The sequence below is a fragment of the Schistocerca nitens genome, chromosome 2 (genome assembly GCF_023898315.1).
Source record: "Schistocerca nitens isolate TAMUIC-IGC-003100 chromosome 2, iqSchNite1.1, whole genome shotgun sequence".
In the NCBI taxonomy this organism is placed as follows: Eukaryota; Metazoa; Arthropoda; class Insecta; order Orthoptera; family Acrididae; genus Schistocerca; species Schistocerca nitens.
Window position 1 is genome coordinate 32,229,480 of NC_064615.1, and position 15,120 is coordinate 32,244,599.

Here is a 15,120-nt window from a genome sequence, read left to right on the forward strand (position 1 = left end):
AAATTACAATTACTACATTTTATGAAAATCCAATCATATTACCAGAGATTCAGAATTAATGCGAAGACCAGAAAAAGTTTGAGAAGTTGGAACAGCAAAATCAAGGATGCTGATATCGGGTAACTGCAATTCTCTGTCTCCACAATATATAACTCGGCGCAAACTTTAATTGGGATATGGGTGTTGCACTAGCGATATCATGTATAACAGAAACGCAAGAGTATGCCTACTGGTAGTATTTGAATAAAAACTTTGCTATCCACAAATTTAAAAGATTTCGTGACATTGCGAAACTCCGGTGTCAAAGATTATACAGATGCAGCTCAGTGTAGTCAACTATAGAGTTAAGATAAATAAAGTTGTGGCAGGTTAAGAGCAGAGAAGTGGTTGTTGGCAATTGTTGTTGTAGTTCATTGTTAATGCAGCGCATTATGTATGATGTGTGATCAATCACAGTGTACCTAATGACTTGTCACTTCGACTTTTAGTTTATGTTAACCATTCTATGACATGCAGCCGAACCGTAGCAGTAAGGAGCAGTATTTACAGTATTATTCCAAGCTGCTCATGCATTTTCATTATAGTTAGACCTCTTAGGTTTCCACAGTAAGTACATTTTTGTGTCATTAAAAATTGTTCATTGAAAACGATCATTGGCATCGCCACACAATGGATCCTTTTGAGAGGATTGAAGCAGAACCAGAAATGAGTTCAGATGAAAACCAAGGAAGAAATCCAATGGAAAATGACAGCTCCCTGGATAGTGCACCGATACCTACAGTAGGGGACGTTAATTTAGACAAATTTATGGTAAATATGGCTGTGATAGACACTGTGCCGGAGGAACAGCAGGATTCAGAGCTGAAGGATTTAGGTTTGTCAGTTTACGATCAAGAAACTTTTGAAAAAGGAATTCTTCAGCAAGTTGACCGAGCTGTAGAAGATCAGAAGCGGAAACATGCGATGGGAAAAGTGGAAAAAGAACTAAAAAATGTGTCTGATGAGATTCAGTAAGTTCTAGCACAATAATTTTCTATCTTTTCGGTTGTATCTGTTCACTTGCCACCCACTCCCAGTTTCCATCAATCTCTGCACAGTCCCTCATTCTTATACAAAGGAAGAACATGTTGGTACCTAAATACGTTTAGTTTACAAAATGTTTTGATTGTGTTGGCAGTGCTAGACATTTTTTCTCCTGCAGGTAAATATTAACCAATCGTTTTGTCTTGTAGTAAATCTTACATTATATCTACATGGTCACTCTGTAGTTCACACTTTAGTGTCTGACAGAGGATTCATTAAACCACTTTCAGATTATTTCTCTGCCATTCAACTCTAAAATAGGACATGGGAGAAATGAACATGTAAATTTTTCCATGAGGATACTAATTTCTCTTATTTAATCAAGATCCCCACCTACATAGGTGGGAGTGACAAAATGTATGGGCAGTTGGAGAAGATTGTCATCTGGTGGAAGTTATTCACATAGTTTTCCTACACCTTTGACTGTAGGCCTATAGTGAGGAGATTTATATTTTTTCTATAACGTCCTCATTGCTTAAAAATATGTTAATCTAGAGCTCCCCTGGGCTGCTGTTGAATACCTTGAGCAGCTTTTCGCCAAAAATTATTTGTACTGTTTCAGGAACAGAATAAAGTTTTAAGTATCTTGTTGACAATTAGCCTAGTTGAACATAGATATAAAGGATTCTGCATGAATCATTCTATTGTAATTAGGATATGGAAAAGTGTATAACATATAATATTAGATAAATGCTACAGTACTGTTTTCTTCGTGTAGCCTAATATAAAGTGATTGAAATGATTTAGGAGTGTGTGAAGAATAGAAAAAAAGACAATAACACACAAAATAATAGAAATCAGGCATAAGCTTAATAAAGCTATGGTGAAAATTTTTCACAACTGAGACATAATTTCAAGTGTTTTTAAAATATATCCACAGGTTTGGGTAACAGGTATTTTAGCGTTGGTGTTGTGGGCAAGAGAAATGTTGCTCATACCCTGCCAGTGACAAGAGTCTTGTTCCACCATACTAACATTCATGAACATCTAGTGGCTATAAAACATATGTTGAGTTGTAGAACATTTCAATAACAACTACATCACTCTCAGAGCAGATATCAGCCAAGTGTAAAGTCAGTGACATAAGTGATCATTGATTAAAAAAAAAAAAAAAGTGATAGGCCATTGGATTTCATACTCAGTTATCCAACATAGAAACTCATTTGTAATGTATTAATAGAATGTGGGACCACACGTCCAACCACTTTGTGATCGTTCAGTATCAGATGTCCTTGATATGCTGTTAGACATTACAACAAGGATTTCCTCCTATGAAAGTACGATAATGAAAAAAGCAAAGCAGCAGCATTTGCTGTTAAATGAAGTAAAGTTGGATTTTCTTACTAATCACTCCCAACCGAGCATACAACTTTATTCCCATTATGTGTGATCAGTTTGATCAGAGTTGATAACGTGACTTGTATTATTTCGTATTTCCAATTTTCTTTCTTTCTTTGTTTGGGTCATTGAAGGGCCATGCACCAATTTTGATGCTTCCTTCTTTGTTGTTTTTTCTTTTTCCTCCATCTTTTCACTATGTGTCCTCTTTCTTTCCTTGGACCATTTTGACCCTGTCTTCTTCTCAATCTTTCCTTGGAATCCTTCCATTTTTAACACTTTCCTCTTGAAAACCTCTCTTTCTGTTGCATCTTTTTCACTTATGTTGTTTCTTTCCAAATCTTTCCTAAATTCTTGAATCCAGGCTATTGTTGACTTCTTGTTACAAAGATATTTAAAAATCTTTTTGGTTAACCTGTTTCTGTTCATTCTGTAAAACTGTCAAAAAAATAGCAATTCCCGCTTTCATAGTTTTTCATTTACATTTTCTATGGTGCGATAAATTTCTTCATTGCTTCTTAATTTCCATACCTGTGTATTTTTTGGTGGCCCAAGTATTTTTCAAATGATTTTTCTTTATCAGACTTCAAGTTTGTGTAATTTGTAGTTCAGTATTAAACATTCCCTTGCATAAAGGCGTTCTGGTTTTACTACTGTGTTGTAGTGCTGTATCTTCAAATTTTTAGACAGACGTCTTTTGTTACCATTTATTACCAGACCTTCATCGTTCACCAGTCATGGCTGGACAGACTGTATCAAAGTTACAATCAGGTGGTTTACAATGTAATGAATTACAGACAACAGTTCCGGCGTCTCGGACCAGGGACGGCTGTATGTGGAGATGTCGTAAGGATAACAGGTCAAGGGAAGTGTTCGATCCCATATGATATTGTGTTTAGTGGTATTTGGGGAGTTTTGTGATGTCGGTTTTTTTCGTTGTTTTGCGTGGTTTTGTATGGGGGTGGGTGTCTAAATTTGTTTATATTTAGTTTGTCCCCACCCAAAAATCCCCTATTTCCCATGCTTGTCCCGTTAGTGTCATTAGGCTTTTTGTGGAACGTGTGTGTGTGTTTGTTTTTCGATGTATTTTCATCCTCATAATTTGTACGTAACAATTTTATATGCGCCATATTGGAATCGTGGTTTATGGTCGTTTCCGCCATATTTGTGACATCGTGGGTCAAAGCAGACGGGCGGGATCGGACGCTTCTGTATTTCCCAATATGGGATATAGTGACCCTGTCTTCTTCTCAATCTTTCCTTGGAATCCTTCCATTTTTAACACTTTCCTCTTGAAAACCTCTCTTTCTGTTGCATCTTTTTCACTTATGTTGTTTCTTTCCAAATCTTTCCTAAATTCTTGAATCCAGGCTATTGTTGACTTCTTGTTACAAAGATATTTAAAAATCTTTTTGGTTAACCTGTTTCTGTTCATTCTGTAAAACTGTCAAAAAAATAGCAATTCCCGCTTTCATAGTTTTTCATTTACATTTTCTATGGTGCGATAAATTTCTTCATTGCTTCTTAATTTCCATACCTGTGTATTTTTTGGTGGCCCAAGTATTTTTCAAATGATTTTTCTTTATCAGACTTCAAGTTTGTGTAATTTGTAGTTCAGTATTAAACATTCCCTTGCATAAAGGCGTTCTGGTTTTACTACTGTGTTGTAGTGCTGTATCTTCAAATTTTTAGACAGACGTCTTTTGTTACCATTTATTACCAGACCTTCATCGTTCACCAGTCATGGCTGGACAGACTGTATCAAAGTTACAATCAGGTGGTTTACAATGTAATGAATTACAGACAACAGTTCCGGCGTCTCGGACCAGGGACGGCTGTATGTGGAGATGTCGTAAGGATAACAGGTCAAGGGAAGTGTTCGATCCCATATGATATTGTGTTTAGTGGTATTTGGGGAGTTTTGTGATGTCGGTTTTTTTCGTTGTTTTGCGTGGTTTTGTATGGGGGTGGGTGTCTAAATTTGTTTATATTTAGTTTGTCCCCACCCAAAAATCCCCTATTTCCCATGCTTGTCCCGTTAGTGTCATTAGGCTTTTTGTGGAACGTGTGTGTGTGTTTGTTTTTCGATGTATTTTCATCCTCATAATTTGTACGTAACAATTTTATATGCGCCATATTGGAATCGTGGTTTATGGTCGTTTCCGCCATATTTGTGACATCGTGGGTCAAAGCAGACGGGCGGGATCGGACGCTTCTGTATTTCCCAATATGGGATATAGTGAAAGAGGAGACTGGTAGAACCAGAAAGGAACAGGAGCAAATAGCATTAAGGGTAGATGACACATTAGTAACCGATGGGCATAGTGTGACAAATCTATTTAACAAGTACTTTATATCCGTTACTGATAGATTGGGATTGTCAGGATCAGTACATAATGCCCTTGAATATCTGTAACTAGCCTTTACAAATAGCTTCAGGTATATGAATATTTCACTCACTTCACCAAAAGAAATAACTTCCATAATAAAATCTTCAAAAACAAAGCATTCTAGTGGTTGCGATGAAATATCAACAAAGTTAATTAAGGCATGTTCTTGTGAGTTTAGTACAATTCTAAGTTACTTGTGTAACCAGTCAATTATAACTGGGACATTTCCTGACTAGCTAAAATATGCAGATATTAAGCCTCTATTCAAGAAAGGGGATAAGACCGATTTCACTTTTGCTAGCATTCTCAAAAATTTTAGAAAAAGTAATGTTCAGGCAGCTTCTCAACCATCTGACCACAAATAACATATTATCAAGAACATAATTGGGACTTCTGAAGGGTTCTGATATCAAGAAGGCTATTCACACCTATAGTGAAAATGTACTTAATTCATTAAATAACAAATTACAAGCAGTAGGTATTTTCTGTGATTTGTCAAAGGCATTTGATTGTGTGAACCACAACATCCCTTTAAATAAATTACAATTCTATGGTGTCAAGGGCAGTGCTGCAAAATGGTTCAAGTCATTCCTCGCTACCAGGAAACAAAGGGTGTCAGTGCAAGGGACTAGTGAATTAAGTCATCATCAGAATGGGAAGAAATTACATGTGGTGTCCCACAAGGATCCATCTTAGGGCCATTGCGTTTTCTTGTGTACATTAATGATCTCTCATCAGTTGCACTGCCAGCAGCAGAGTTCGTTTTGTTTGCAGATGACGCAAGTATTGCAATAAATAGTATGTCGAGTGTAGTTCTAGATAGATCTGCTAATGATATTTTCATAGATATTAATAAATGGTTTAAAGCCAACTCACTGACATTAAACTTCGAAAAGACTCGCTATATATAAATTCCTGGGATTACAACTTGGTAATAAATTCATTTGGGAGGAACACACCACAGAACTGCAGAAACGCCTTAACAAATCTGTATTTGTGTTTTGAGTGTTAGCAGTCATAGGCGACATAAAAATGAAAAAGCTTGCATACTTTGCCTACTTTCATTCCATAATGTCATATGGTATAATATTTTGGGGTAACTCTTCAAGTAAAACAAAAGTTTTCAAAGTCCACAAGCGTGTAATACGTATTATTTGTGGAGTAAATTCACAGACGTCCTGTAGAAACCTCTTCAAAGAACTGGGTATACTAACTACTGCCTCTCAGTATATTGACTCCTTAATGAAATTTGTCCTAAATAATATATCTCTTCTTCCAACAAACAGCTCAGTTCATACATACAATACCAGGAACAAAATTGATCTGCACAAGGACTTAAAAGCACTTACTTTAGTTCAAAAAGGGGTCCACTACTCAGGAGACCGAGCGAGGTGGCGCAGTGGTTAGCACACTGGACTCGCATTCGGGAGGACGACGGTTCAATCCCGTCTCCGGCCATCCTGATTTAGGTTTTCCGTGCTTTCCCTAAATCGCTTCAGGCAAATGCCGGGATGGTTCCTTTGAAAGGGCACAGCCGATTTCCTTCCCCATCCTTCCCTCACCCGAGCTTGCGCTCCGTCTCTAATGACCTCGTTGTCGACGGGATGTTATAACACTAATCTCCTCCTCCTCCACTACTCAGGAACACTCATCTTCAATAATTTGCCAGCAAACATAAAAAATTTAGTTACAAATAAAGATCAGTTTAAAAGCATCCTGAAAGACTTACTAGTGGCCAACTCCTTCTACTCCATTGACGAATTCCACATCCACAAGGATCTCCTCAGCACAGATCTATGGAATGAAAAACTAATCTAATCTCAGGTAATGTATATAGACTATGTCATGTTCGCTGTGTCCATTCGCTTTCTTCATAGTCAAAGAATTTATAGTGGGCATTGCTTTAGGCCTTCAGCAATTTGTTTCTTGAAGTTGTCCAGTGGCAGGGTCTGCAATTCAACAGGTACTTTGTTGAACATCCTCACAGCATCACCGGAAACCTTTCTCTTGTTTTGGACAGTCGGCAAGTTGGTAGATTTATGTCTTCATTGCCATGGGTATTATGTTTATGGATGTTATGCCTCTTGCTGTAGGTGTCTAGGTTTTCTCTTATGTGGATGAGGCATAATAATACTTAGTGGCTATAAACAGTCATTATTCCAAGTGTTCTGAATAACGGTCTGCAGTGCTCCTGGCTGCTGCACGATGTAATAATTCTTATCGCCTTCTTTTGCAGTAGCAGCACATCCTTCCAGCCTGCCGAATGACCCCATAGCTGTAATCCATACAAAATGTGGCTATGGAACAAAGCATAGTAGACAGTTATCAGAAACTGGTCTGTAACACTTTCTTAATCTTCGTAGAAGGTATATTACATGAGAGAGTTTCTTGCATATGTGCACAGTGTGTCCATTCCATGAGAGTTTGTGGTCTATTGTGAAGCCTAACAGTTTCACAGATTCTATATGTTTAGAGTATGTGTTTTTTCTAAGGCTACATACCATACACTGGGTATTTTCTTCGTTTACTTTCATCTTGTTGGGAATGAACCACATTTTAGCATTTTCGAACTGTGCATCAGACTTCATAACTGCTTGGGCAGAATTTTCCCCTTTAGCAATAAGAGTGGTGTCATCCACCAATTGTAGTGTCTCACCAACTTCACTTAGATCATTTACAAAAATGAGGAAGAGGAGTGGGGCTGTGACCAAACCTTGTGGCCCACCGTGTTCTACCTTCTGTTCCTTGGAAGTTGCTCCTTGGATTGAAACAATTTGCCTTCTGTTTCCCAAAAGACTGAAGTGTAGCTAGGGCTGTACCTCCCACACCATAGCATTTTACTTTTTTGAGCAAGATCTTGTGGGGGATGCAGTTGAAAGCTTTGCTTAGGTTGCACAGTGTGAATGCCACAAACTCTCTCTCCTTGAATTCTTGCATTACTTTTCTTAATAAGTCTAATGGTGCTGTGATACAGGATTTTCCCTTCTGGGACCTGTGTTGTGCATCTTTGAAGAGATTGTTTTCTTTAAAATAAGTTAGGATCTGATCTTTCATGATGAATTCAATTACTTTTGGTAGTACAGGAATGATTGATATTGGCCTAAAACTTGACACATTGTGTGGGTTTCCTTTTTTGTAAACTGGTACTGTCCTTGCAAGTTTCAAGAAGTCTGGGGAACCTCCTGCAGATAGGCAGTTGTTTATAGCTGTTGCTAATGGCTGTGCTATTTCTCCAATAATTTTCTTTAGGATAGTATGGGACATCCCGTAGATATCTTGACACTCTGAAGTTTTGTAAGATTTTACAATTTTCACTATGTCATTTGCAGTGTTTTCTATAACTTCGATAAAGTAGTGATTAAAGTCATCAGGACTGCAAACATTAGAACATTTCGAATGGAGCTGCTTTGCACGGATTATAGGCTTCTCTTATGAATCCATCATTCCCCCTCCTTTTAGCTTCTCTACTTTTTTTCTGTAAAATCTTTTCGCATCTAAGTAATTGCTGTGTAACAATTGTTTACCATTTAGATCTGTGGCTGCTTTGGCACAGTCATTCCACATTAAGACAATGTTTTGTTGTAGACATTCCTAGTTATTCCATAAGCTGTCTCCATTTTATGTACTCTTTCATCTACAGCGATTTTTTTCTAAGCTGTTTTCTTGGATCATTTCTCCCAGATATGTAAATTTATTTATCCTCTTTATCTGGCCAATATCCGTTGTTAGGGATTCCGGAACATTTTTTATATTTGTCATAAATTTTGTTTTTTCTACAGATATTCTTAAACCTGCTTTGTTGGCTATTTCTCCTAAGAGATTGATTTGTACTCCAGCATTTGTTAGGTTTTCAGAAAGACTGGCAAATCATCTGTAAATGCTGAACAGTGAATTTCAATACCTTTATTTTAGTTCCCAGTCTGATTGGTGGTAGGGTCTGTTCCTTTAGTTTTTGTTCCCATTCTCTTACTATTATCTCTAGTATGCAGTTAAAGAGGAGTGGAGACCGGCCATCACCGTGCCTTACACCTGTTTTATGTTGAATGCCTTCGATATTTCACCCAGTTTTATTTATTCTGAATTGCTGATATATTTCTGTAAAGTGGTTATGAATTTGTTGCCCAATGTCATTTTCGCAGGAAGTTGTTAAATTCTGTGTCATTAATTCACTTAGAAATTAGATATCTTTTCACAAATGTTGTGTCCCGTTTCCTACCTAGTCTTCCATTAGGTTTGTATTTTTATTTCAATTATTTGCTGTACACTGTCCAGCAGTATTTATTTTGTTAAGTGGATTGTGCACTTTTGCAATTCAGAAGAGAATATTTTCATCTTGAGACAGTATTTTGAGAGAACCAAACTTATGCAGTTTGGGATGTTTGCCACTTACTTTGTAATACAGTGTCACCATTGGCACACCAAGTATGATTGCGTTAGCTGTTAAGGTCAAGCACTAAATGAAACACACTATGTAAAATTTCATCTGGTTCAGCCAGGTAACATGTGAAAATGGAGTCGACATTGGATAAACTAATCAGCGTGCCCAGTTTAGTATGTTATACTCTTAGGAGCGTCCCTCATTGTGTGACCTAAAAGACAATGAGTGCTAGGTTACTTTGCAAATTTTCCATCACATTTATTTTACGGGGATGGGCAGTGCAGCTAAAGTAAATAAATTATTTATTCAGTGGAAAAAAAGCAGTAAGAATATTCTGCAATGTAGATAAGTTGTAACATGATTTTTATTGGTGATATTAAAAATCAGTTTCTGCCATATTGTGATTTACACAGCCACAATACAAGACACAAAAATAATTTTCATGTAGAGACTCCCCCCCATGAACCATGGACCTTGCCGTTGGTGGGGAGGCTTGCGTGCCTCATCGATACAGATAGCCGTACCGTAGGTACAACCACAACGGAGGGGTATCTGTTGAGAGGCCAGACAAACGTGTGGTTCCTGAAGAGGGGCAGCAGCCTTTTCAGTAGCTGCAAGGGCAACAGTCTGGATGATTGACTGATCTGGCCTTGTAACAATAACCAAAACGGCCTTGCTGTGCTGGTACTGCGAACGGCTGAAAGCAAGGGGAAACTACGGCCGTAATTTTTCCCGAGGGCATGCAGCTTTACTGTATGATTAAATGATGATGGCGTCCTCTTGGGTAAAATATTCCGGAGGTAAAATAGTCCCCCATTCGGATCTCCGGGCGGGGACTACTCAAGAGGATGTCGTTATCAGGAGAAAGAAAACTGGCGTTCTACGGATCGGAGCGTGGAATGTCAGGTCCCTTAATCGGGCAGGTAGGTTAGAAAATTTGAAAAGGGAAATGGATAGGTTAAAGTTAGATATAGTGGGAATTAGTGAAGTTCGGTGGCAGGAGGAACAAGACTTCTGGTCAGGTGACTACAGGGTTATAAACACAAAGTCAAATAGGGGTAATGCAGGAGTAGGTTTAATAATGAATAGGAAAATAGGAACGCGGGTAAGCTACTACAAACAGCTTAGTGAACGCATTATTGTGGCCAAGATAGATACGAAGCCCACACCTACTACAGTAGTACAAGTTTATATGCCAACTAGCTCTGCAGATGACGAAGAAATTGAAGAAATGTATGATGAAATAAAAGAAATTATTCAGATTGTGAAGGGAGACGAAAATTTAATAGTTATGGGTGACTGGAATTCCAGTGTAGGAAAAGGGAGAGAAGGAAACATAGTAGGTGAATATGGATTGGGGCTAAGAAATGAAAGAGGAAGCCGCCTGGTAGAATTTTGCACAGAGCACAATTTAATCATAGCTAACACTTGGTTTAAGAATCATGATAGAAGGTTGTATACATGGAAGAACCCTGGAGATACTAAAAGGTATCAGATTGATTATATAATGGTAAGACAGAGATTTAGGAACCAGGTTTTAAATTGTAAGACATTTCCAGGGGCAGAGGTGGACTCTGACCACAATCTATTGGTTATGACCTGTAGATTAAAACTGAAGAAACTGCAAAAAGGTGGGAATTTAAGGAGATGGGACCTGGATAAACTGAAAGAACCAGAGGTTGTACAGAGTTTCAGGGAGAGCATAAGGGAACAATTGACAGGAATGGGGGAAAGAAATACAGTAGAAGAAGAATGGGTAGCTTTGAGGGATGAAGTAGTGAAGGCAGCAGAGTATCAAGTAGGTAAAAAGACGAGGGCTAGTAGAAATCCTTGGGTAACAGAAGAAATATTGAATTTAATTGATGAAAGGAGAAAATATAAAAATGCAGTAAATGAAGCAGGCAAAAAGGAATACAAACGTCTCAAAAATGAGATCGACAGGAAGTGCAAAACTGCTAAGCAGGGATGGCTAGAGGACAAATGTAAGGATGTAGAGGCTTATCTTACTAGGGGTAAGATAGATACTGCCTACAGGAAAATTAAAGAGACCTTTGGAGATAAGAGAACCACTTGTATGAACATCAAGAGCTCAGATGGAAACCCAGTTCTAAGCAAAGAAGGGAAAGCAGAAAGGTGGAAGGAGTATATAGAGGGTTTATACAAGGGCGATGTACTTGAGGACAATATTATGGAAATGGAAGAGGATGTAGATGAAGATGAAATGGGAGATACGATACTGCGTGAAGAGTTTGACAGAGCACTGAAAGACCTGAGTCGAAACAAGGCCCCCGGAGTAGACAACATTCCATTGGAACTACTGACGGCCTTGGGAGAGCCAGTCCTGACAAAACTCTACCATCTGGTGAGCAAGATGTATGAAACAGGCGAAATACCCTCAGACTTCAAGAAGAATATAATAATTCCAATCCCAAAGAAAGCAGGTGTTGACAGATGTGAAAATTACCGAACAATCAGTTTAATAAGCCACAGCTGCAAAATACTAACACGAATTCTTTACAGACGAATGGAAAAACTAGTAGAAGCCGACCTCGGGGAAGATCAGTTTGGATTCCGTAGAAATACTGGGACACGTGAGGCAATACTGACCTTACGACTTATCTTAGAAGAAAGATTAAGGAAAGGCAAACCTACGTTTCTAGCATTTGTAGACTTAGAGAAAGCTTTTGACAATGTTGACTGGAATACTCTCTTTCAAATTCTAAAGGTGGCAGGGGTAAAATACAGGGAGCGAAAGGCTATTTACAATTTGTACAGTAACCAGATGGCAGTTATAAGAGTCGAGGGACATGAAAGGGAAGCAGTGGTTGGGAAGGGAGTAAGACAGGGTTGTAGCCTCTCCCCGATGTTATTCAATCTGTATATTGAGCAAGCAGTAAAGGAAACAAAAGAAAAATTCGGAGTAGGTATTAAAATCCATGGAGAAGAAATAAAAACTTTGAGGTTCGCCGATGACATTGTAATTCTGTCAGAGACAGCAAAGGACTTGGAAGAGCAGTTGAATGGAATGGATGGTGTCTTGAAGGGAGGATATAAGATGAACATCAACAAAAGCAAAACGAGGATAATGGAATGTAGTCGAATTAAGTCGGGTGATGTTGAGGGTATTAGATTAGGAAATGAGACACTTAAAGTAGTAAAGGAGTTTTGCTATTTGGGGAGCAAAATAACTGATGATGGTCGAAGTAGAGAGGATATAAAATGTAGACTGGCAATGGCAAGGAAAGCGTTTCTGAAGAAGAGAAATTTGTTAACATCGAGTATAGATTTAAGTGTCAGGAAGTCTTTTCTGAAAGTATTTGTATGGAGTGTAGCCATGTATGGAAGTGAAACATGGACGATAAATAGTTTGGACAAGAAGAGAATAGAAGCTTTCGAAATGTGGTGCTACAGAAGAATGCTGAAGATTAGATGGGTAGATCACATAACTAATGAGGAGGTACTGAACAGGATTGGGGAGAAGAGGAGTTTGTGGCACAACTTGACCAGAAGAAGGGATCGGTTGGTAGGACATGTTCTGAGGCATCAAGGGATCATCAATTTAGTATTGGAGGGCAGCGTGGAGGGTAAAAATCGTAGGGGGAGACCAAGAGATGCATACACTAAGCAGATTCAGAAGGATGTAGGTTGCAGTAGGTACTGGGAGATGAAGCAGCTTGCACAGGATAGAGTAGCATGGAGAGCTGCATCAAACCAGTCTCAGGACTGAAGACCACAACAACAACAACAATGTAGAGACTGCCTATCTAGGTTCCATGTATTAACAGGGACAGTAAAACATGATTTTGTTCATAGCTGTAATTCGGCAGCTGTAAAATATTTCAAAAAAAAAAAAAAAAAAAAAAAAAAAGTTACTTGTCAGCTGTACAGGAGAATCTTTATCTGGCTCAGTTTACCGGTTTTGAAAGAAAGTTTAAACTGTCATCTTCAGAAGTGAAAGAGGCTCAGATCATTGGAAAGGCAATGTCAAAATAAGAATTGGGCAGTAGTAGCTTTTGCTACAGAATCAGTAAAACAAAGTGACATCACAAAGAATATACGATATTCCATTCGGAGTTGCCAGTAGTAGCGGTCGTGTGTATAAGGGGTGCTTGTTTGTGTGAATGTGTGTTCCCTTAGGTTTTGGCCAAAAGCTACAATGTGTAACAGTCTTATTGTTGTGCATATATGCAACTCAACGAGTCATCTTTTACACTGAGTAGCAGTCTATCCTTTACCTAATATTGTTGATATTCTAGCCTGAAGTTTCTACTTTGGCCATTATCAGTTACCTTCCTGTCCAAATCACATAACTCGTCTACTAGTTTCAGTGTCTCATTTGTTAACCCAATTCCCTCAGCAGTGCCTAATTTAATTCGACTATATTCTGTTACTCTTCTTTTACTTTTGTTTTTATTCATCTTAACAATACATTTTGAAGACACTATCCATTCTGTTCAGTTGATCCTCCTGTTCCTTTGATATCTATGATAGTATTACAAAGTCAGCTACAAACCTCAAAGTTTTTATATTTTCCCCGTGAACTGAAATTCCAGCGACTGGCAGACAAGGTTGAGAAAACCAGCCTTGTGCATGAAATTTCAACGAAGCTCACAATTAGCAGCATTTTCTCCAGAACTGATTGTGGCCTTTCGCTTGTTAGTTGAGTGAAAGGACTGAACCAGAGACTTCTAAAGTTCAGTGACAAGCTAGGCTGTGACTTCCTGGACTTGTGCAATAGGGGAATCCAGCAAAGAACTTCTGTAGTTTATGTGCCATCTAATCACCTGCCTACATGTCTTGCCCAGCTCCATTAATTAAAGTCATAATTATGTCTTCTACTCAGTTTGTTTTGTAATTGTTTACAGAATGCCTGCGGGCGTTTCTGAACTGGAATGGAGAATATTGGGATCGTTATTACAAAATACCACAGTTGATTCCTTATCTCTTCCTGGACTGTCTTACAAAGTGTTCTGCCTCTGGTGAGCACCCTGAGAGAGGGAGTACTACATACAGGCAATGGACTAACATCCAGGTTTCACAGGTTCAAATCCCTGCCTATCTATCCAGGTTCATAGGTACTGGTGCATATACCACTCACATATGAAAGCTGTTGCTGAAAATTCATTCCCATTTTTTCCCATTCTTGTCCATTCCAAGCCTTGGCTCCATATCTGAAGACCTCATCATCAACAAAATGTTAAACTATTAACTTGCCTCCTTTACTCTAATGACAATAGGGTCAATAAGGTATAAGAATCTAGTATATGTGTGCACTGATACTACAGTCTGTGGAAAACTGTGTATTATATTTTTATAACATGTTTTAGGTCCCATGAACAAACCATAAGAAAGAATGAAACATTGGCTAGAGCATTACTTGCTGCAGGAGCCGAAGGACTCCAACGGAGTATCCTTATTAGGAAGGACACAGAACTGAAACAAAAGCAGCTCAAAGTTCTTCATGTAAAGCAAACAGGTTTGGAGAAGAAGAGACTACAGCTTTCATTGCCAGAGACAACTGAAGACAAGTTGGAAGTGAGTTTAGTTTTTAAAGGCAAATTTGAATTGGCCTTAAAATCACATATACTTTCTTCCCTGCAACATTTGAACAGATGGTTTTGTGCCTGAACAGAAACTTATCCATAAATTTCATGACATCAGTGTTTATTAAATAAAATACAAACTTTCTCTACTGTCAGTTATTTTTATTTACTAAGGAGAGACTCCATTGTTAATGGTAGTGTATGTACCACCAACTGTTTTGATATTTTATTTTCATGTAGGTCTTCTTTTCTGTCTGTTTCCTTTGTATTCAACATATTTATTTTCCCTTATTAGTAATTATCTTTTTTTTTCATTTTGAGTTTTTTCTGTGTGTCTCTGTTTCATTTCTTGATTGGTTTACACTCTCCTTTGGCAGGCCATTGTTGG

The 15,120-nt window shown here is 38.2% G+C and overlaps 1 protein-coding gene across 2 annotated transcripts in view; it reads left to right on the forward strand.

Annotated features, from left to right (window-relative positions):
- The first annotated feature begins 364 nt into the window (after positions 1 to 364).
- LOC126235692 (DNA excision repair protein ERCC-6-like) overlaps positions 365 to 15,120 on the forward strand; it is a 119,631-nt gene continuing 104,875 nt past the window's right edge. The window contains exons 1-2 of one of the 2 annotated variants that reach the window (XM_049944435.1): positions 365 to 1,010; positions 14,517 to 14,724. In XM_049944435.1, coding sequence (XP_049800392.1) covers positions 670 to 1,010; positions 14,517 to 14,724 — 549 coding nt within the window. In that variant the 5' untranslated portion in view covers positions 365 to 669. The remainder of the gene's footprint in view (positions 1,011 to 14,516; positions 14,725 to 15,120) is intronic. The other variant, XM_049944433.1, reaches the window with a different exon arrangement.